This window comes from Triturus cristatus, chromosome 10 (assembly GCF_964204655.1).
Source record: "Triturus cristatus chromosome 10, aTriCri1.1, whole genome shotgun sequence".
In the NCBI taxonomy this organism is placed as follows: Eukaryota; Metazoa; Chordata; class Amphibia; order Caudata; family Salamandridae; genus Triturus; species Triturus cristatus.
In genome coordinates, this window is record NC_140593.1 from 983,311,944 (window position 1) to 983,335,634 (window position 23,691).

The 23,691-nt window shown below is 45.4% G+C and overlaps 1 protein-coding gene across 8 annotated transcripts in view; it reads right to left on the bottom strand.

Moving 5' to 3' along the window:
• Positions 1-23,691, bottom strand: part of MAP2K3 (mitogen-activated protein kinase kinase 3) — a 315,923-nt gene that overhangs the window by 185,847 nt on the left and 106,385 nt on the right. For 2 of the 8 annotated variants that reach the window (XM_085628901.1, XM_085628900.1), the window contains exon 1: positions 914-1,355. The exons of 4 other annotated variants lie outside the window; for them this stretch is intronic. In XM_085628901.1, coding sequence (XP_085485027.1) covers positions 914-929 — 16 coding nt within the window. In that variant the 5' untranslated portion in view covers positions 930-1,355. Of the gene's footprint in view, positions 1-913; positions 1,356-23,691 lie in introns of those variants that run through there. 2 more of the 8 variants (XM_085628899.1, XM_085628898.1) reach the window with 1 other exon arrangement.

Below are 23,691 nucleotides of genomic sequence, written 5' to 3' on the forward strand. Positions count from 1 at the left end.
GACACAATAGCTCAGTCCTGGGATTTCCTTTTAATAATCAATGTAACTTAGTGGAACAGGTACCACTGGTGGAACATCAACTACCAGAATGCATCTGACCAATAAATGAAACCCCTGAACTAAAACATGGCGTCGCTGGTAAAGGAGTCAGATGGAAACCTTACTGCTGAAGCATATTTTGCAGGCATTTATTTTATATGGCATTCACAAACTTATTTTGAAGAACACATACCCGGTAATTCAGCTCGGTAAAGAATGCAAGCACGAAACATTATTTAAACAAGGTAGCTCAGTCGGTTACTGTTGCTGATGCAGTTATCTCTGTGCATCCCGTAGAATTATAGGTTTGATAAAAGGACCATCATTGATATCGGAGAACACGTTATTCACAACACTACGAAATAAAGCTGCTATACAGCGGATGACGCAAGAGGCTGCATTCAACTGGAGGTATTAAAGACTGAGCGAAAGGAAAGGGAATTAGCATGCAGCATAAGGTAGCCACGTGGCTGGAAGTCAGCGTGCAAACAGTTTCAATGCAGGCTTTCTTTTACTAACCACCGTAATCTTGCACTTTAACCAAAGTTATTCTACTTAAGACCACAGCTCCCAGACTGCACTAGGCTGTTACATGACAGAGGAAACGCTGCATCATAGGTGACACAGAATGCGGAAACCATATCAAGTTGTTCACATGGCAGACCTCATGTACCCCATACAATACTACCCGGTTTTCTTTCTTAATTGCGTGCTGCTACTTGCAGTCCTCAATTTATAATGAGCTATCAACCCGACAAAAACCAGAAAGGAAACTTAAAAGCAGGCTGGGACGACGAATACATCTATCAAGGAACTCCGCGTGGGGTCTGCTGAAAAGCGTCTTCATATCTTGCTAGCACTTAAAGCACTGTACCTTTCTTGTTGTCCATGGTTTCCTGGTGCAGACGGCACGCCTTGCAGTTGCAGGGAAAGAAGACAGACCGGAAAAATCCTGACGCGGACGGCTCCTGCACGAAGTTTAGCAGGAATGCATGGCATCCGCCAAGAGTTGCGGAAGGATAGTTTCGACCTGATTTTCCAGGGTCCACACCTAGGACGCCCAGCGCGGGCGCTGCACCGCCCCCGGCGTCCTTGAGGCAGAGGTTGCCTCCGGCCGGTGCAGACACCGGGACGAAGAACAACAAGTTGTCCGGTTCCAGCTGCGCGTGAGGAGCGCCGAGAGTTGTATCTGTGCGCGTGCAGTGACGTCAGACAGGAAGCGGGTGCCATAGACTGCCCGGGCGGCCCCCAAAGCAGAGCCCGCGCTCGAGCCACGGCCGTCGCCTGCCGACGGGCGCTATTAAAAGACGCTCTTCTGAGAAGAGAAGGTGCTATATTTAGCGAGCGGGCAGCGTAACAATAAAGCACAGCGTCAACAGGCTGCGTAAGCATAAGCAACCAGGGACGCACCTTCTTGGGGGTAGATGTTAGGCTCCGCGTTACCTTTCACACCTTCTGCTACACCTCGATACTAAACAGCGATATGCATATTGCCACTTTTAGGCCCATATTTGTTAAGGAAAGCCCAGAAATGCAATGCCCAGCCTTCAAAGCGCGGTAGCAAAATCTCCAGAGCTGAAGGTGTAAGAAAAAAAAAAAGAATCTTGGAGGCACTTATTGTGGCTATTATACATCGCTAACAAACTTCCTCAGGCACTTTAGGGCGCAATACTACGTGGTGTCGAGGGCCAAAAAAAATGCACACTTTTCGCACCTGCCTCTCCCTAACAAACTGCTTTATAGGTGTAGTACAATACAAATCTACTCATCCATGCATCCCAAGAAGCTAGGCGCCCATTGTCCACGCTCGACAGCTGGATACCTGCCTTATTGGACCTCAGAATACCGGTGCAATATATTTACATCTGCATTCTGATTAAATCTCATAAAGCTACATCTGTTTCCACAAACATTCAGGTCTTGTCACTAGACAGAAGGCCATGCGGCCCAGTGGCATCTGTGACTTCAGCCGGCAGCACTAAGCATTCTGAGATGTAAAGGGACAAGCAAAACATTGCAAGCATGAGTTTAGAAATCCAAGTGTATAAGGGGCAGATTGATAAAAACTAAGGACTCTTTGAAGGTGTTACACATAGCATGAAGACTCTTGTCATTTTTTAGAACTTTTGTACAACACATCCTGCAGCTCAAATGCTGGGTTTTTATCTGTAACCCCATCTACATGCAATTAACAGCATAGAAGAAAAGAGACCGGGGGAGGTCAAAATATCAGGTTGTATGACAGTTTTCCACTATCCTCTACCCCATTCTTACTGCACCACGCCTATAATAATTCTAAACAAGCACACCAACTTAAAACCATTTGATTGCCCAGTGAGTAACCATTCTCTGAAGGCATACACCAGCAAGCACATATCAACCTCCCACTAATTGTGCACTATTAATACTTTCCTGTACTACCTCCAACTGTACACCCCAACCCACTAGCATGTACTGCTACAGTTATTACATTTTGTCTCTACCATATCTTACAGTAAACCTCAAACCTAGCCCTCTCAGCTCAGCCCTTACCACTGTCTCAAGTACTATACCCATAGCCACTGGACTTATGCAATTCTGTGACTATGACGTTTTCTGCATAGTTATGGATTTGCTGCATTTGCAGCAAAAGCCATCATCTGCTGCATACTCTGCAGATTTTAACCCAAAAACTGTTTCTAGCTCAAACAGATCAAAAGTTACTGAAAACACAGCAATGGAAGATTCTTTGCAAAGGATGACTGGTAGCACCTACCAGTTGTTTATTGCTATATTTAGATAGTAAACTGTAGTAATAATAAAAAAAAAAACTTTTCCCAGACGGTGCTACCATGTGTAAAAATGACAAAATATTGAAGCAACACCATCACAAAATATGCCACATTATGCCGCATAATTTGCCTTTTCTTGCTGCATAATTTAATTAACTCTGCTGCATAATATGGTCATCTCCATCATGTAATTCCCGTGCCCCAGGCTACATCTAATGGTAGCCTCTATGATCCATACCTGCCAACTCACAAAATAACTTCACCACGTAAGAAGGGAGGGGGGCAGGGCCTTGGAGGGGCGGGGCCTTTTGCCCAAAGCTATCTAGGAGGCACTCTGCCTCTCATTAAGCCCCCACCCCCTCCCACACAAAACCCAAAACAAAGGGTCATGGAGGCTGATGCCGATGTCCTGGGGTGTTTTCACACCTTTTAATGGACATCGGCTGCTTACAGCCTCCTAAAACGAGCATGAAATCCACTGTTTACAGTTGTTTTTAGCTGGTTTTCCCTGCAACCATGTGATTTCGGCTCCAAGTGAAGGGAGCTGAAATCGTGGGATCCAGTGGCACTGTGTGAGTTGGCAGGTATAATGGTCCATCACTACCTGCTCAGCCACTACTTTGTACCTTGCATCTGACAGCATACCTAAATCTACCACCGTCTGGATTCTTACCATTTCTCCAACCCACCAGAACTGAAACACATCACACATTCTACTGAGTCCTGCACTTATGGAAACTACTTTTGACTCCTACCACTTCCACGTCTGGAGTACTTCGCACTCTAGATTTCACAAGAGTTTGTCACAAAGTCTGTGTGGTACTTTCACACAAGTTGTAATATTGCTCTAACAGAACGAGGCCTATGTCCCCACCAGGTCACCCATCCCACACTTAAATAAACCCACTTCATAGTCCACCAAAAGGCACAACCTACACAGATCTGAAACACTGCTAACTCCTCCCTATCTGAAACACTCACCCTGGCACTTCTTTACTTACTTTCATTCACTTCTGAATTGACATAGTCACCCTACACAAACTAACATTACACCCCCTGCTTACAATCACTGCAACATCAGCGGTGCTCTAGCTTGAATAGTAAGCTCCATGTATCCCTGTTCCCCGTTTCCTAGGGACAATTCCCTTCAATCCCCCATTTTCCTTTACCTCTACTTCCTGTCTTGATGGTTTAATACTTTCTCAAACAAAGTATGTCCAAACTTAGACTGCAATCTGTGCAAAATAATTAAGGGTGTGCATTTTTTTTCCCCATCAGCAGAGTTTTGCCAAGTTCTTTATTTCCTCCTTTACAAAATGTCCTGGTCTACCTATAGTCAGGGCCACTGGAATTATGCGATTGTGCAGCCACTGCATTTTTGCATAATTATAGATTTGCCATATTTGACACATAATCCATAATCTTCTGAATAACCTGCAGATAAAAAAAAAATGTTTCTAGCTCAAGTGGTTCAAAAGTTACTAAAAATACAGCAACACGTGTTGCCGTGTAGCGGAAGACCCTTTGCAAAGGTTGACTGATCACCTTTATGCTACATATTGGAACATTTGGGTGTTAAACTGGTGTTACTGAGGAGCAACCAATGGCAAGGCAGTATTTAAAATAACAAAATAATGAAGTACTACTAACAACTAAAAAGAGCCACATTACACCGCATGATTTACTCTACCCTGCAGCATATTTTGGCCCTCCCCTGCCGCATAATTCCAGTGGCTCTGCCTACCTACAGCTGGATTAATTTTTTCTCAGTACAGTGAGATGATTTTCAAAATAGCGAGATAATTTTCACTCTACTGGAACCCAGTCAAGCTGAAAATGCATGCAAATTGTATTTCTCAAGTTTATCTTTTATAGACCTATTCAATGCCCAAAGGCATAGTTGGCAGAGCTATTTCTACCTAGAATGGCACTGCAGAGAACAGGAACAGTGTTTTATGCACACAATATCTTGTGCAGCATCTTTCTGGTAGCATTAAATAAGAATATATGCAACATAAGTTGTTGCAAAAGTCACGATTATCACGCTGATGCTGGACAGCAAATTACTGCAAGTTTTTCCATAGCTGCGATGGTTGCTAACAAAAAGAATATAAAAAAAAAAAATCTTCCGCACATCTTTATTAGCAATATGACAGAATTCTTTCTTAAAATGATGGCATATCCAAAAGCAGAGCTTTCTCAACCAGTTTTGACCAAGATCAACTTGTAAAAAGCAGAACATAGAGACACATTGGGAGGGAAGAGGAGTGTTTGGGGAGTAGGGATGAGTACGATTTTGAACGTAAGGAAACTAGGTTACTTTTCTACAGACTGACAAGCAATTGTCTGAGTGAGATAACCCTTAAGACCTCAGCCGTGACACAAGCGTCGAGGTTACAGACAGACCATGCTGAGTCAACCATCTGTCAGACACCTTGGGTGCAAGAGACAGTCTACCCGCGAGAATGAAATCACTGCTTAGTCCATCGGCTAGTGCTCACATTCGCGGTGACGCTTCAGGGTAGATGTTCCCTCGAGGCGTATGAGAGCGGGAAGGGGACAGGATCGAAGAGGATTTTTTTTTTAAATTAAAATTACTGGTTTGCATTTTACTTGCCTCTAAGAAGCATGGGCAGTCAATCATCCGAAAAAAATAAGGATACAAATGCAAGTTTCAGGAAAGGACTAGAATTTACGTGGGAACATGTGATACTTTAAGGTATAACGTGGCCTCTGCAGTACATTTTAAGAATAATGCAAGTCACAGAGGAGTTCCAAAACCATACAGAAGAACGAGGCCAAAGGAAGATATCCTTTATAAGGTTATGGAACTCTGAGGTGACTTGCCATATCCTTATCATGTAAACCAGGGGGTACTTTATCCCATATAATACATTGTCATATCATCACCTTTTCGATAAACCACTTAAAACCTTGGTGTTTAGTTCTTCCATATGAAAGAGAAAGCATGTTTACAAACCTGAAGAATAACAATGAAACCTCTAGCACAAAATTAACCCCTTCTGTGCCCCGCCCTTTCCCCGCCCTGTGCCGGGCTTTTTATTAGCGGGCGGAGTTCATGACGAGATGGTCTCGTCATGGGCACAGCGCAACCGCGGCCCATGACGAGACCATCTCGGGGCGTGGCCAGGCTGCCAACCAAGATGGCCGTGTAGTGCTGTAGCTCCACCAGCCAACCCAATATCCTTTGCCATAATCCGCATGGCGTGCAGCAGGTTAAGCCGGCCCGCTCTGCTCCCAAAGGCCCCGCGGCGACAGGGCCCGCAGGTGAGCCTAGGAGCCGCCAGCCCGGTTGGCTGGGCCGGCATGGTGTGTGCGGGGCGTCTCCTCCTACTTTGGAATTGCCTTCCCCCTGGGATGCACAGGGGCAGTTGGCCTCTGGCTGGGTTCCCGTGGGGCCTTGGGGGCCTGGCGGAGTGCTTCCGTCGCTGCCGTTGGCCTGTGGGGGTGACTGGCCTTGTAGCTGCTGATGTCTTTGCCTGAGAGTCCCATAGTTATTTTGCCGGTTGGAACCCTGGCTGTCGATCTGCACGGCATGAGCCCAGCTATATGAGAGATGATGTGAGTGGGTGCCTCACTCGAACTTGCTGACCAGTTTGGAGTTTGGTGATTTCCAATTGGCACCTACCACCTCTCCCCCCCCACCACGGGCACTCAACGCTGCGGGGTGGTCTAAGGACATTGCGGCGAGTACTACCTCCTGGGGAGTGTGTGCCTGGGGTCCATCAATTGGGAGGCTTGTGTCCACAACTGTGGCCCTTCCGCGTAAGGCACCCACGACTGCGGCGCTGGCACAGGAGATGGTCCGCAGGGACCCTAAACAGCAGCAACTACCGTTTAGCAAAGCAAGGGACACTGGGACATCCTCCGGTGTGCAAATGGCCGAGTATGGGGGCACCTCTGACCCGGCTGGGGCGGGTACGACCGGAACGGACACCCTAATGGCAGAACTCAGGACGCCCTGGAAAAGCGGCTGGACAACATAGGATCCCGGTTGGACATCCACGAAAAAAAGCTGGACACGACTGAAGGTAGTGTGTTAGACCTTGAGGACTGCGCTGCACAGACGACAAAACAGCTAGATCGTGTGGAAAAGCTCCTCAAGACAGTAGCAATGAAGAATGAAGACTTGGAGGCAAAGAGGTCTGAGGGTTCTCTGAGAAGGAATTTTCAGGATCCAAAATATCCCCTTCTTTATAACGTGCAGCGTTTGTTGATTATAGGTTATAATTTAGAAAACACGTATAAAATGTTTGGTTCCATAACACACAGCCTTTCCACGGTGGCTTGCATGTTCCACTGAAACTCAGGACGTGCAATAAATATCCAATACAACAAGCCAAAGAGTCTGGGATTAATGTGCTTACACCTGCCCCATTAGCGAATTACAGCGAGGCATGTAGTAGGGATCGACAGAAGGGGCTATAGTTGTAAAGGAGTCCCTCATGCAAATCAGAGCATGCACTCGAGTGGGGGTGGAAGGATATACCCAAACAGCTGACATCTTTAAGTGAAAGTTAAATACTCCACTGCACTCAGCCGAGATGTGCTTGGCAAAATCTCATGCCAATGGTTGGATGAGGTTGGATAAAAAAGGCCACTGGGAGTAGACAAAAAAAAGAAAACACTAGTGACGTAGAGTGGTTTGGAGTGGCGGAGTGGAGAACTGTAGAGGAGAGCAGAGTAGAGTGACATGAAGTAGAGCAGAGTGGCGTAGACTGAAGTGGAATAAAGTGGCACAGAGTAGAGTGCAGTGGTGTAGAGTGGAGTAGAGTGACCAAGAGAGGAGAGGCATAGAGAAGAGTGGTATGGAGCGGCACAGGCGAGAGGTTTAAAGTAGAGAGGTGTTGAGTGGAGTGGCATGGCGTAGAGTGGAATGGAGTAGAGTGGTTTAGAATGGAATGGATTGGCACAGAGCTGAGTGGTGTAGAATAGAGTGTCAAAGTCTAGTGAAGTGATGAAAAGTAAAGTGGCATAGAGTGGTGTAAAGTGGAGTGGAGTAGAATAGAATGGCATAGAGTGGAGTGGCTTAGAGCAGAGTGGAGTGGCATAGATTACAATGAAGTGGTGTTGAGTAGAATGGAGCAGTGGCTTAGAATAGGATGGTATAGAGTGCTTAGGGTGGTGCAGTGTAAAGTGGAATAGAGCAGAGTCCATAGATCTGAGTGGACTGGTGTAGAGTAGAGTAGAGTGGCTCTGAGTGGAGTGACAGAGTGGAGGTAACTGGAGCGGAGTGGCGTAGAGTGGCATAGACTAGAGTGGAGAGGTTTAGAGTAGGGTTGTGTAGAGCAGAGTGGCATAATGTAGTGCCCTGGAACAGAGTGGCGTGTTGTAGAGAAGAGTAGTGTAGAGTAGAGGGGTGGAGCGCAAAGTGAAGTGGCGTGGTGTGACGTGGAGGGGACTAGAGTGGGTAACAGTGGCATTGCATAGAGTGGAGTGGCGTTGAGGAAAACTCATCGTGTTTGACTTAATAGATAATAATGTTGCACCATATATAGTAAGAATGTATGCCACATATAGGTTCTCAAGACAGCCGACTTGCCTTTTCTTTCATTAATAGTATAGTCATCAGAACGTGGGGAGGCACAGGAGTATTTTTCATTCAATGTTTAATAACTATTACTTTCAGCAGCGAAAGAAACACCTTTGTACATGATGTTTATTGTACGGTATACATGCCAAATATTCTTCTGACTCGGCTTGCGCACTTAGAGCCACCTCCAAGCTGAATGCAAGGGGGTGGATTGATTTCAGATAGATGACGGAGAGGATTCATTTGCCAGTCGCTGAGAACTTTCTGTAAACCAAAGGTCCTTGATTTGAGCCCAAGTAAAATAACTCGGGCGGGGGGGGTAATAAGACTGTTGCGAAGACGCGCTGAGTAACAGGTCAAAAGTTGAAATTGCTCTTATATAGTTCAGCAGTTTAATGCCACGGTAGCCCACATTTAAGCAAAACTGCAGGTCACTTGCTTGAATCTCATTAAGACCGCTCAGGGGCTGAACCAGACTATATTGAAAATCTATCAATAATCTTCAAGTGCCCGGTGTCAATCTCAGTGGGGTTATGTGAATGTTGTGGAGATATTCATATAACTTGCTGGTCATAAGCAGGGCTCGCTCAGTCTTTTATCCTTTCTTTGCAAGGTCAAAGAAATTGTCACCACTGAGTTTTGTACCAACAAGAGCTTTATGTAGGCACTAAGAGAAAATTCATGCTGAGTTGTGCATTGTCTCAAAATAATATTAATAGCAATTATTATAATAAGACTACTAATCGAAGGAGAAGGCAGATTGACCTACGAATTGAGAATGGGAAAAGTAAATTTGAGTCCAAATCTAAAATAAATGGCAACGATTCGTGTCAGAATGACGGCCAACAAACACTCTGATCAGAAACGGATATGAATTTTAGACACGGAGTGGCTAGTGGGCGAGGGAGCAGCATCAATCGTATGGGTTGGAGATAAAGGAAATGCAGCGTGGTGACGGCAGTGGCAGAAATAGTACCTCAATCACGTCCCAAGCAGCAGACGCACACTAAGTTGAATCAATCTGTGCTTGGTCCATGCTCCAAAGAAAGAAACGGAAGTGATGTCCAGCATGCGCTGGCCAATTAGGAGTCAGCATAGAAGGTTGAAAATGTTGCCAGAAAAACTGTCAAGCGCAGCCAAAGGCAGAGACAAATAATAAGCAAAGATAAGGGGTCTATTATCTGCAAAACCCTGAAAAGTACTTTAAGGATCTACATTGACCCAAGACACTCAGTGCACTCAACATGTTGGAAAACTCTAAACTAGCAGGCTAGTATTTAAAGCTAAAAGGGGGCACAGGCTGATTTCTCTTTTCTGAACTTGGCGCAAATGAACCATGGGTCGTGGCTATTCACTGTTTGGGTTTGCAAGGGACTGAAGAGTGATGGAGAACATAAAACAGCGACTAAGTGGGAGGGAGGGGGCCTTTATATTTCTTTTATTTTTATGGGGGCAAGTAGGATTTGATGGAGTACTATGTCAAGTTCCTGTTTTGTCTATTAACATAAATGGCAATAAAATATGTTTATACTGCTCAGAATTACTAGAGACATGAAGAGAAATTCTTTCATACTTGTAATACATCTCTCCTTTCCGCTGATCTTAGAAAAATAAGTCTTAAGAACAACAACACGGTTCTTGCTTTCTTTGTTTAAACTGCAGCAGCGATGATGGCCTTTCATCTTGTCCACATGCTGTAGCAGTAGGCATTATGTCAGAACTCAACTGTAATTAGGAAATTAGAGACAGTTTTTTCTACTTTTGCTCTCATGGACAACGAGAGCAAAGCTTGACTTGCCTATGATGTCACTTGGAGCCCCGCAGTGGAAAACTTCAAGTTACTGGCATCCACCCATGTACAGTTTTATGTTGTGTGTCCCCTCAAATCCTCTCCCCTCTTCGGTTGATCCCATAGAATAGTTGTGCAGCAGTAGAAGACTCAAGGACAAACCATGCATGGCATGACCTCGCCTACATCAGGATCTCCTCCCTGTGCTTTAAAAATAATATATACCTAGTGTCCTGTACCCACCTCCAGCAGCCTCAGGCCACCTACTGCCAAATACCCAGCCAAAGACTGAAAACAACTGACACCCTTCCACGCGCCATTCCCCACCACCTTTGCGTTTACCTCATCCAGTTACATAAAGTACCCCCGGCATCTTTCCACCCCCACCCACCACCCCACCCCCAATTCTAAATTCAACCCAGCCACAACTCAGTATTTACAAAAATGAAGAGTTGACATCCTGTCAAGCTCCCACGCCACCCTTGGCACTGAACTGCATTCGTTTTTTTTTTAAACAAATTTACAGATATCAGCAGTCAACCAAGGTGGAAATGTGTAAAGTAGTGGTCAATATAACGAGGGTAGTTATCGAATTCTTGCCCTTTAACTCAATTTCCAAACCTGTCCTGTCTACACAACAATGCAGAGAAGTTTAAAGGATTCATAATACATGACTTCATGAAAGAGCCAGCCCCACATTGCACTCATATGATCTTTCATCCTAGGAATAGCATTACTCATAATTACATCAGTCTTCCCGGCCAAAGAGCACCCAGTAACAGCAAAGCAACCCTGTGTTATTGTGTTACTATACAGTACATTGCCAACTCTGCAGCTGCCGCTGACAGACTGCTAAGGTACGTAGGCGTGAAGAGGGCAAAGAACACCAGCTACACACAAACTAGTCACCTATCTGGGCATATTCTAAACAGGGCCCTCGCCAACATTTCAGAAATTAAAAAAAATAAAATAATGGTCTTTCTTTCATCATAAGTAAAACTTCAACAATTACAGGTTGGAAACTGTACATCATGCACATATTTTATAAATGTTGGCCATCATTTTTGTTGTTGCAAAACTTACATACTCACACAAAGGAATTGAGTATTTTGCTCATGAAGGCACAAGGAGGATATTTGAAAGAGTTTGTATATGAGGGGGAAGACCTGGTCCTTTTAAAAAAACAGGCCAAGACCCCCAGGACCACTCCAAACCCCATAGTAGCCCTCGGGCATATTAAAGCCCCCTCCACAAGTGGTTGAGCCACAGCTGACAAAGTTTCAGATTGTTATGTGTGACATTTTCATAATTTTAGTGTAAATTATGAGTGACATTTCAACGACTATGAGTTACACTTTCTCACAAACAAAATCAAGCCATGAAGACAAGGAAACATATAAATATCAGAAATTACACCCATTTCACCAACAAGAAACTCTAAGAAGATCTTAAAACTGCTGCAAAGCACCAGAAATGAAAGGGCACTTAGGAAGTAAAGGGGTGGCAAGGGGCATGCTGAGGGGCAAAGAAGCAGTCTGGTGGAAGGACTGAGCAGCATGGACAATGCACATGACCTAGAGTGCCTGCTTCTAAGCACTACCATCAGACACATAAGAAAGACCAGAGTCTGGCAAGTGTGAAGCAACCCCGAAAGAATAGTGTTTTTAGAGGTATATTTGTTTTACAAATATATTATGCAATTGGTGGGACTCGTCTCAGGAGTGTCCAAATGGGGCAATCCTTGTCATAAAACGTGATATAAATCAAGTATTAGTGGTGAATCTCCTGCGTTCATGTATGAGACAAACACGCATATTTTTTAAGTATATTTTGTAAAACATGCCTTGGCTGTGAATTACCCCACCAGAACACTTCATGTTAAAAACACATTTGCAGTAAAATATTAGGATTGGCATATATGTTGCGCTCCTGATTTGAAATCACATGGAAATAGCACTGTAAAATGCAGACGTTGTTGCACTTGCTTGCTTCAGTGCGTGCCCCTGGCATCTCTGCCTAAATCGTCCTCACCCATCCCATCCTTGAAGGACCATGTTTTTTTTTTTTTTTTTAAACGGCAGGTCAATAATCATTATTGCTTAATTGTTTTCCGGTGCACGCTGGAGTATTTTTAATAGAGCGAGTTGACTTTAGAAAAAGGCCTCAATGTTTCCCCTTTTAGGACCAACAATGTGGATGATTCTATGTGTCTTAATGATGGACATAGAAAGTGATATGCTGTTCAGGGTTTTTAATATTCATTTGTTTAATATATTTGGCCACAAAGGTGAAGTCCATTCGAATAAAATAAAGTGGTAGCCTATTAAAACTCAATAGCCGCTCATGTGCACTTCACATGGTGCTAAATGGCACTAGTGTAGGCAGAGACACTCATCAGTCTTAAGTAGCACTCTGCCTTCGCTGAGGAGGCGCTATAAATGTGTGACAATGCATTTCAGTGCGGTGATGCGAACCACCACACTGAAATGCGTTAGTCTAACGCCTGATGCGTGGTACTTGGCAGGGCTGTTTGAGCGTCCATTTGTGGTTTGTTTTTTGTTTCCTTTGCGCATGCGTCCTGCACTCCTTGCCTAACTGTCTCACTTACATGATCGGAAGCAAATGACTTACAGGACAGGGAAGTCACAACAGTGGTGCAAATTTTGTCTGTTATCCTAAATCCAGTGCTCCAAGGGGTCGTCCATTCCAAGGAAAATTAGGCCTTCTCAGTTTTCTACGCAAACAGTAAACATGCGGTGATCCAGAAGGATACAGGTAGAATAATGACAAAGGGTGTGTTTCTATTGCAGTCCCTGAAACCCAGAGGCAAAAACCCATTGTTTCCTGGGCTTAATCCTATTGCCTTTGCTTACTGATTTAAAACTTTCGCAGCTCCCTAGGGTGGAGCACTCAGGGTAACAGCAAGGGGCTAAGCTTTCTGTTAAGACAGAGTTTACTCTGTTCACTGACAATGATGGTTAATTCGTTTGTGCGGACATTTTTATAGGATAAATGAGCCATAAATGTACAACACAATAAGTACATGCATTTTAAACCTAAAATATCATGATCTTAAAATAAGAAATACAAAAATACCATCAGCCATTTTTGCCCAGAAGTAACCTATTCACAAAATCAGAGATAAAATATCATCAATCATAAAACAAAATTCTTACTCAAGGCTTTGAAAAGTTTGCTTCTCATCGCCATACAATCTTCTCATTTCAGAGCACAGTGAATAAAATTCATTACGGCATGGCAAGTTTGTTCTGTCGTAAAAAATCATAGCCATTTTATGCGGTTTGATATTTTCAGCACTAAGTACCAGAAGTAAAAATGGTTTCTGATGTACACTATACATGGTATAAAATAGCATAAACTGTAAGTTACTTTGTGCAGCTGTATTATCACAAGGGCATCTGGGTAAATTTGCACATCCAAGTGCAAGGCGTGGGAAAGCAAACAAGACAGTGCAGAGTGTTAAGTTTGAGGCGCATTAGATAAAGTCTGCACTGTGTGTTCCCGATTATCATGAAATAAGGCTCTAGCCCTATCTTAGTCAATAGGATTGTGTAGTTCATCACTGACTACCTAATTATTACCTTCTTTAAATGCATTTTCACACAGCGATTAAAATACAGGTGTTTCACGAGCTCCTTAGATGAATCAATGACACCCTATATTACTAAGTAATTCAGGAACCCCTAGAATACTAAATAATGGTTTAATTTGACCAAAACAGGAAATGGATGTCATATTATCAAATGCCCAATAACAGCTCTTGAAAAGCTTGTTTCATGGTTTAATCAAATCGAGAGCCATATTAAAAATGGGCGTATCGTTATCAAATCTCCCAGGTAGCACAATCCTGCCTTGGATCCACCCACATCTGCTAGACAGACATGAGGTACTGCCAGGAGTCTGCGTAAAAAACAACTCTACGCCTTTTGTAAATTACCCACTTCTACATGCCCTCAAGCCCTTGCACCATGTAGACCCACAGAGATGCGTGTACTCCTATATACTTCCAATATCTTGTTGACCGTCTTATGGCCCAACTTGACAACAAAACGACAGACCGCTTCAGTCGCTCTGTGTAACTGCTGTGCTCTTACATTCAGTAAATGCCCCATGTCAGTGCAGTATTAAATGGCACTACTGAACACAAACAAAACATTTAACTTTACACACAGGATCGCCTCATAAGGAATGCAATTTAGCCTGCATGTTTTTGGACAGCTCGTCATGAAGGACTTGGTTAGATTTGTGTTTAGGTCGAGATCCTTAATAAATTGTAAAAAGTCATCTAACAGACCTTGTAAGCCATTTACGGTCCTTGAAACAAGGACTGCGTCGCCTGCGTACAGTAACACTGGTGCCGGCCGCTTCCCAGGTTGTGGCCTATCTTTGCGATTACTAGACAGATATGTCTAAAACCCCATAATATAAATAGTGTATAAGGGAGCCAGTACACACCCATGGCGAACCCTCTTTATGACTTATTCGTTTCTGTACATTCGCCATCAGAGCCATTGCGCACCCTCGCTGACGTATCCCAGTGTAAACGTCTGAGCAAGCTGACTGGGGATATTTACCCCCATTCTTTCCACCATCCCCTAAAGCTTCCAAAACAACATCAACCAACATTGATTCCCAATCCACAGGACAATCCACCTGTTTCGAGGCGTTCAGATCTAGACTTCCACCAGCCACCTACCAGGGGATGGACCTTCACCTGCAGTAAATATCACCCGGGGTGCCTTAAGTTTGCCTTTTGATATATGTATGAAAAAGAGTACATGCTTCCTCATATTGAAATAATAAGTATTTTAGAAATGGGTTGTTTCTCAACAGCATATAAATGCAAAACTTTTGCCCACCACAAAAATCTCCCTGTTTCTAAGTGCATTTTAATATAATGCTCCTTTGTGCTTTTTTCCCTCAAACTCTACCGTGTTCTGATCACTGCTACTGCTTTAAGTGCTTAAAGTGCTTCAGGTCCTGAAGGCACAGTTGGCGAAAAATTGCGAGTCCCATGTAAAATTGTGTTTAAATTCTATTATGTGATTAAAAAGCACAGCTATTTGCTGTTCATGTTCCATGATGTTTACAAATGTATTTAACTACTGTCAATTTATGATCAGTGACATGGTTGCAATTAAAATTAATCATTTGCTATGGATGCTCAAAAAAAAATTGTTTTTGGGGGGGGGGGGGTGGAGGGGTATCAAGGATAGGGCCCTGGAAGTACTTTTTCAGCAAAGCCCCAAAATCCTTCTGCCAAGCCTGCTTTGTGGGTAGAAGTGAGTTAAGCAAGGATGGACACTAATGCTATCACATTCATCACCCATCAACGGCTGGACAGCAGGGCATCCCTCCACACTTCCACTCTGACAAAAGACAGAGAATGCCAGTCGCAACAGATGAGCGACTAGAGTTAAATATGGTGGTAAAAAGGGCACTGGGCAAAGACAAACATTGTGTTACCAGGATCCAACATTCCGAAACATATGCAACGCTCGCTTCTTACACATGTTCACATTGGACAGATGTTGTCAGTATCTAAACAGCAGCTCTAAAACACTTCGGGCCATATGGATGATCGCATTTTTCCATAGACACGGACTGGGTAAAACACTTTGATACATGTTGCCCTTCGTCAATTGTTGGCCGCTTTTCCTGTGCATCTTCGGGGCCCACCCAGGCTTCTCCGAACCCCTCCCAAAGCTCGGATTCTAGGAAACCCAGGGAGGCTGGGCAACTATCAGAGAGAGTATGTTTGAATATGAAGAAACCCGTACGCCATTTCTGCAAGTCTGCAGGTGGCCAGGCTAAATATATGTGCAAACGAGAGGAAACCGAAACTAACAAGAATTACAATGAGCACACTGTTGTTCTTCTATCTTTGCACGTTCACAAACGGGCACCAACAAGTGCAAGCGAACAGTAGTGCAGCGATTTGTACAGCACCCATGCAGCGATCTTTGCAGGTGAACAAATATGTGGAAATGTGTGCAACTGAGCAGAGAGAAATGAAACTGAAAAAACAAGCAGCAATCCGAGTCCACGAACAAACATACAAGATGCTTGGAAACGAACAGGTGAGAGCGATATTTACAAAGAGAGCAAAGCGCCAGTAAAATGAATAAAGTGGCTGCAAACAGAACAAACAAGCAGGGATCTGGGCATGTGAACTAAAGTGCAGCGATCCGAGCAAGCGAAAAAATGTTTCAATGACACTGCATTAAGAACAGGCTTTGGCGATCAGTGCAAGGTAACAAACGTGCAACAATGATGTATGTGAACAACATGTGGAGGGGATGTGGTCCGTCGGCTGCGCTGCCGCCTCTGGTGCAGGAAACCAGGGTTCGAGCCTCGAGGTCGCGTCCATATCATGTGATTCTGGGCAAATCACTTAATCTCCCCGTGCCTGAATGTGTAATGTATGTACAGTAAATATGGTGCTAAGTAAAGCGCTCCAATACCTTCGGGTCGAGTTCGCGCTATATAAATATGCAACAAAAAAAAATGTGGAAAAAAGCTGTACCAAGTGAACAAGGATGCTGGGAAGTGTACATGTGCACACATTTCAACGAGCTCTGCAAATTATAAAACGTGGTGACGTGTGCGACTGAACAAAGGTGAAGCAAAGTGCTTAAACGTGCAACACTTTGTACAAGTGAACAGACAAATCAATCGGTGCAGCTTTACAGCGAGCCTCACACTGAAATGTCCTACAAACAACAGAAACACGGGCCTATCTGTGTAAAGGAATAAAGGCGCAACGACCAGTGCACGCTCACAGGCATGCCATATCTGTACAATGTAACATGCATCACTGCACCAATGTCGAAACATGCAGGAGTGCGGCCACCAGTCAAAAGTAAAACAAAATAATTCCGCTGATGCAGCAAAAGCGCATGGCAACAGGCCCCGCAGAGCGCCTGCCGGGCAACGCGCCAGCCCACTTGGATCACTCCTGCTGCCATGAGCCGGGACAAAAATACTGCCTCCCACGTCAGGGAAAGTAACAGGAGCCCCTCAGAGCCATCTCAATGGGAAGGCTGTTAACGGTCTGTGAAGTGTCCGCTCACAGACCCCTCGTCTGCCTCCAGGGAGGAGACCGGGGCGTGCGTTCCCCCAGCAGACAGCAGGGTGGCCATGGGGGCTGCCTCCCCCGAGCACAGGCAGGACACTGGGCCCCGGGCCTGTCCCCCAGTGAAGAGTGAAAGGAATCTAAAACGTAAAGGTGTTACGTCAATCACTACAAGTTTCACCAGTTAAAAACAAGCACTGGCTAAGGCAATAGGTCTCGCCTATTCAAGAGCTGTTCGCTTTGCCAATGTATTTTCACAATATTGTACACCAGAGTTGCTGTTTTTCAGCATGGCTAAAAGTTAGAGGAGTAAATGAGAGTGGGGAGTTGTAAAGTGGAGTAGAGTGGAGTGTTATGGAGTGGCGTGGTGTGGTGTGGCGTACAATAGACCTGAGTGAAGTGAAGTGTCATGGAGTAGCGTACAGTGTTGTGGAGGGAGTGGAGTGTTATGGAGTGGCGTGGTGTGGTGTGGTGTGGTGTACAATAGAGCTGAGTGAAGTGAAGTGTTATGGAGTAGCGTACAGTGTTGTGGAGTAGAGTGGAGTGTTATGGAGTGGCGTACAATAGAGCTGAGTGAAGTGAAGTGTCATGGAGTAGCGTACAGTGTTGTGGAGGGAGTGGAGTGTTATATGGTGAAATGGTGTAGAGTTGAGCGGCGTAGAGTGGAGTACAGTGTAAGAGTTGAGTAAAATGTCGTGGAGTGGCATGGAGTCTCATGGAGCGGTGTGAAGCGGAGTGGAGTAGAAGGTGTTGAGTAGAGTGTTGTAGACTAAAGTGGCGTAGAGCACAATAGATTGTCATATAGTGGAGTGTGTGGAGTGGAGTGGAGCACAAAGTCAGAGTTTAGTAGAGTGTTGAATAGTGGAGTGCCAAAGAGTATTGTGGAGTGGTGTAGAGCACACTGGAGTGGCATATAGGGTGTTGGGTAGAGTAGAATAGTGTAGAGTGGAGTGGCATAGAGTGTAGTAGGGTGTCATAGAATAGAGTGGAATGGAGTGGCATAGAGGGAGTAGCGTAGAGCGTCGCAGAGTAGAGTAGTGTTGTTGAATCGCATAGAGTGGAGTAGGGTGCTGTAAAGTGGAGTGGCATAGAGTGGGGTAGACTGTCAGTGGAGCAGAGTTTAATGGAGAAGAAAATCATGGAGTGGAGTATCGTGGAGTGGGGTGTCATGGAGTGGAATGGAGTAGAGTGGCCTAGAGTGAAGTGACATAAAGTACAGTGGTGCAGAGCAGATTGGCACAGAGTGCAGTGGCGGAGTGCGGATTGGTTTTGAGTAAAGTGGTGAAGTGCACTGGCGAAGAGTGCAGTGACGTAGAGTAGCATAGAGTGCAGTGGCATAGAGTAGAGCACTGCAGAGTAGATTGCAGTGGCATAGAGTTGAGTGGCGCAGTGTGGAGTAGAGTGAGCGTGAAATAGCATAGTGTGGAGTGGTGCAGGATGAAGTAGTGCAGGGTAGAGTGCAGAGGTGCTGAGTAAAGTGGTGCAGAGTAGAGTGGCATAGAGCAGAGTGGCATAGAGTTCAGTGGCAGAGAGTGTAGTGCAGCAGAGTAGAATGTTGTGGAGTGCAGTGGTGTAGAGCAGAGTGGTGTAGAGTACAGTGCTGTAGAGTGATGCAGAGTAAAGTGACAGAGTGCAATAGTTTAGAGTGGTGTAGAGTGCAGTGGCATAGGGTATAGTGTCATACAGTGCAGTGGTGCAGAGCAGATTGGCATAGACTGCAGTGGCGTAGAGTGTACTGGTTTAGAGTAAAGTGGTATAGAGAGTATTGGTTTAGAGTGTAGTGGCATAGAATGCAGCAGCGTAGAATAAAGTGGCATAGTGTGGTGTGACGTAAAGCGGAGAGGCGCAGAGTAGAATAGACTGGCAAAGACTACAGTGGCATAGAGTAGCTTGTTTCAGAGCAGATTGCCGTGGAGCACAGTGATGTAGAGTGGCATAGAGAACAGTGTTGCAGAGTAGGGTGAAATAGAGTAAATTGGCATAGAGTGGAGTGGTGCAGAGTAGACTGCAGTGGCGTAGAGTGCAATCGTGTAGAGTGGAGTGGTGCAGAGTGGAGTAGAGTGGCATAGAGTGGAGTAGTGCAGAGTTGAGTAGAGCAGGGTACAGTGCAGAGGTCTAGAGTGCAGTAGCATAGAATGGTTTAGAGTGAAGTGGTGTAAAGTGCACTAGAGTGGCATAGAGTTGAATGGTGCAGACTAGAGTGTAGTCATGTAGAATAGATTGTCAGAGTGCGGGGTCGTAGACTGCAGGGTTGTAGAGTGGTGCAGACAGCAGTGACGTAGAGTTCTGTGGTGCAGAGTAGAATAGAGTGGTGAAGTGTGCAATGCTGTAGTGACATTACGTGCAGTGGCATAGAGTGCAGTGTAAGAGTAGAATGCTATAGAGTATAGTGGCGTACGGTGCAGTGGTGCAAAGTTATTGGTGTAGGTGCAGTGACGTAGGGTGCTTTGGTTTTTAGTAAAGTGGTGTAGAGTGCATTGGCGTGGCGTGTTGTGGTTTAGATATAGCAGCACAGCATAGACTGCAGAGGCATAGAGTGCAGTGGCATAGAGTAGAGGAGAGTAGAGTGGCGTAGAGTGCAGTGGCGGAGTGCGGATTGGTTTTAAGTAAAGTGGTGAAGTGCACTGGCAAAGAGTGCAGTGACGTAGAGTAGCATAGAGTGCAGTTGCATAGAGTAGAGCACTGCAGAGTAGATTGCAGTGGCATAGAGTTGAGTGGCGCAGAGTGGAGTAGAGTGACAGAGTAAAATAGCATAGTGTGGAGTGGTGCAGGGTGATGTAGTGCAGGGTAGAGTGCAGAGGTGTTGAGTAAAGTGGTGCAGAGTAGAGTGGCATAGAGCAGAGTGGCATAGAGTTCAGTGGCAGAGAGTGTAGTGCAGCAGAGTAGAATGTTGTAGAGTCCAGTGGTGTAGAGCAGAGTGGTGTAGAGTGCATTGGTGTAGAGTGATGCAGAGTAAAGTGACAGAGTGCAATAGTTTAGAGTGGTGTAGAGAGCAGTGGCATAGAGTATAGTGTTGTACAGTGCAGTGGTGCAGAGCAGATTGACAGACTGCAGTGGCGTAGAGTGTACTGGTTTAGAGTAAAGTGGTATAGAGACTATTGGTTTAGAGTGTAGTGGCATAGAATGCAGCGGCGTAGAATAAAGTGGCAAAGTGTGGTGTGACGTAAAGTGGAGTGGCGCAGATTAGAATAGAGTGACAAAGACTGCAGTGGCATAGAGTAGCTTGTTTCAGAGCAGTGAAGTGGCGTAGAGTGCAGTGGTATAGAGTAGAGTGTTGTAAAGTGCAGTGGTGCAGAGTAGATTAAATTGATTTGCAGTGGAGTACAGTGATGTAGAGTGGCATAGAGAGCAGTGTTGCAGAGTAGAGTGAAAAAGAGTAAACTGGCATAGAGTGGAGTGGTGCAGAGTAGACTACAGTGGCGTAGAGTGAAATTGTGTAGAGTGGAGTGGTGCAGAGTGGAGTAGAGTGGCATAGAGTGGAGAAGTGCAGAGTGGAGTAGAGCAGGGTACAGTGCAGAGGTGTAGAGTGCAGTAGCATAGAGTGCAGTGGCATAGAATGGTTTAGAGTGAAGTGGTGTAAAGTGCAGCAGAGTGGCATAGAGTTGAATGGTGCTGAGTAGAGTGCAGTCATGTAGAATAGATTGTCAGAGTGCGGGGTCGTAGACTGCAGGGTCGTAGAGTGGTGCAGACAGCAGTGACGTAGAGTTCAGTGGTGCAGAGTAGAATAGAGTGGTGAAGTATGCAATGCTGTAGTGACATGTGCAGTGGCATAGAGTGCAGTGGCAGAGTAGAATGCTATAGAGTATAGTGGCGTAAGGTGCAGTGGTGCAAAGTAGTTGGTGTAGGTGCAGTGACGTAGGGTGCTTTGGTTTTTAGTAAAGTGGTGTAGAGTGCATTGGCGTGGCGTGTTGTGGTTTAGATATAGCAGCACAGCGTAGACTGCAGAGGCATAGAGTAGAGTGGCGTAGAGTGCTGTGGTGTAGAGCAGAGTGGTGTAGAGTGCATTGGTGTAGAGTGCAGTGCTGTGGAGTGATGCAGAGTAAAGTGACAGAGTGCAATAGTTTAGAGTGGTGTAGAGAGCAATGGCATGGAGTATAGTGTCGTACAGTGCAGTGGTGCAGAGTAGATTAAACTGATTTGCCGTGGAGTACAGTGATGTAGAGTGGCATAGAGAGCAGTGTTGCAGAGTAGAGTGAAAAAGAGTAAACTGGCATAGAGTGGAGTGGTGCAGAGTAGACTGCAGTGGCGTAGAGTGCAATTGTGTAGAGTGGAGTGGTGCAGAGTGGAGTAGAGTGGCATAGAGTGGAGTAGTGCAGAGTAGAGTGTAGTCATGTAGAATAGATTGTCAGAGTGCGGGGTCGTAGACTGCAGGGTCGTAGAGTGGTGCAGACAGCAGTGACGTAGAGTTCAGTGGTGCAGAGTAGAATAGAGTGGTGAAGTGTGCAATGGTGTAGTGATATTACGTGCAGTGGCAGAGTGCAGTGGCAGAGTAGAATGCTATAGAGTATAGTGGCGTAAGGTGCAGTGGTGCAAAGTAGTTGGCGTAGGTGCAGTGACGTAGGGTGCTTTGGTTTTTAGTAAAGTGGTGTAGAGTGCATTGGCGTGGCGTGTTGTGGTTTAGATATAGCAGCACAGCGTAGACTGCAGAGGCATAGAGTGCAGTGGCATAGAGTGGAGTAGAGTGGCGTAGAGTGCAGTAACAGAGGGAGGTTGCAGATAGTAGAATGTTTCAGAGTGGAGCTGTGGAGAGTAGAGTATAGTGGTGCAGGGTTGAGCGTACTGACATAGATTGGACTGGTGTAGATAGAGTGGCACAGCACTGATTTCAGTGACATAGAGAGGAGTGACGTAGAGTGGAGTTACGTAGAGTAGAGTGGCACAGAGTTCAGTGGCATTAAGTATATTGTTTCAGTGTAGAGTTAAATGGTGTAGAGTGGAGGGATGCAGGGTACTGTGGAGTGGTGCAGGGTAGAGTGGAGTGGTAAAAAGTAGTGTTGTAGAGTGAACTTGGACACAGTGCAGTGTTTCAGAGTGGAGTGGCATATAGTGGAGTGGTGCAGAGTGGAGTGGCCTAGACTGGAGTGGCGAAGAGTGCAGTGGTGCATAGCAGAGTGGAGTGGAGTTCACTGGCATGGAGAGGCGTAGAGTGCAGTGTCAGAGTGCAGTGATGCACCGTAGATTAGAGTGGCGTAGGGTGCATTGGTGTAGTCCAGTAGAGTGGGGTAGAGTGGTGCAGGCAGAATGGAGTGGCATTGAGAAAAGTGGCACAGAGTGGAGTGGCATAGAGCAGAGCGACAGAGTTCAGTGGCAGAGAGTGCAGTGCTGCAGAGTAGAGTATCGTAGAGAGCAGTGGTGTAGAGCAGAGTGGCGTAGAGTGCATTGGTTTTGAGTGCTGTGGCGTAGAGTGGTCCAGGGTAAAGTGACAGAGTGCAGACTGGCGTAGAGTATAGAGCTGTACAGTGCAGTGGTGCAGAGTAGACGGCATAGAGTGCAGCTGCGTAGAATAGTGTGGCATAAAGAAGAGTGGCGCAGAGTGGACTAGAGTGGAGAAGACTGAAATGGCATAGATTGTTTCAGAGTAGAGTGAAGTGGCGTAGAGTTCAGTGTTATAGAGTAGAGTGTTGTAGAATGCAGTGGTGCAGAGTATAATCAAGTGGCTGGGAGTGGAGTACAGTGGTGTAGAGTGGAGCGATGCAGAATAGAGTGGCATAGAGTTCAGTAGCACAGAGAGCTGTGTTGCAGAGCAGGGTGAAGTAGACCGAAGAGGCACAGAATGGAGAGGTGCAGAGCAGAGTGAAGTGGTGCAGGGTACACTGCAGTGGCATAGATTGGAGTGATGCACAGTAGAGTGGTATAGAGTGCACTTGCATAGAGTAGAGTGGTGCAGTGGCGTAAAGTGCAATGGAATAGAGTGTAGTACAGTAGCGTAGAGTGTAGTTATGCAAAGTAGAGTCTCAGTGTGCAGTGGTGTAGAGTGTCAAAGTGCAGTGTTGTAGAGTGCAGAGTCGTAGGGTGTAATGTCGTAGTGTGCAATGTCGTAGAGTGGTGCAAAGAGCAGTGACATAAAATACAGTGGTGCAGAGTATAATAGAGTGGCGTAGAGTGCAGTGACAGAGTGCAATGGTGTCGAGTGACGTATCGTGCAGTGGCCTAGAGTGCAGCGGCATAGAGTAAAATGTTGTAGAGTTTAGTGGGGTTAAGTGCAGTGCTGCAAAGTAGTTGGGGAAGGTACAGTGGGGTGGGGTGCATTGGTTTTGAGTAAAGTAGTATAGAGTGAATTTAGTTGAGTGCAGTGGGTTAGAGTAGAGTGGCGTAGCGTAGAGTGCAGTGGTGTAAAGTGGCACAGCGTGGATTGCAGTGGTGTAGAGTGGAGGGCATCAATTACAAAATTGATTTAATAAGTAGAAAAAAGACACTTTGTGGTTGCAAGCCCCGTGATTTT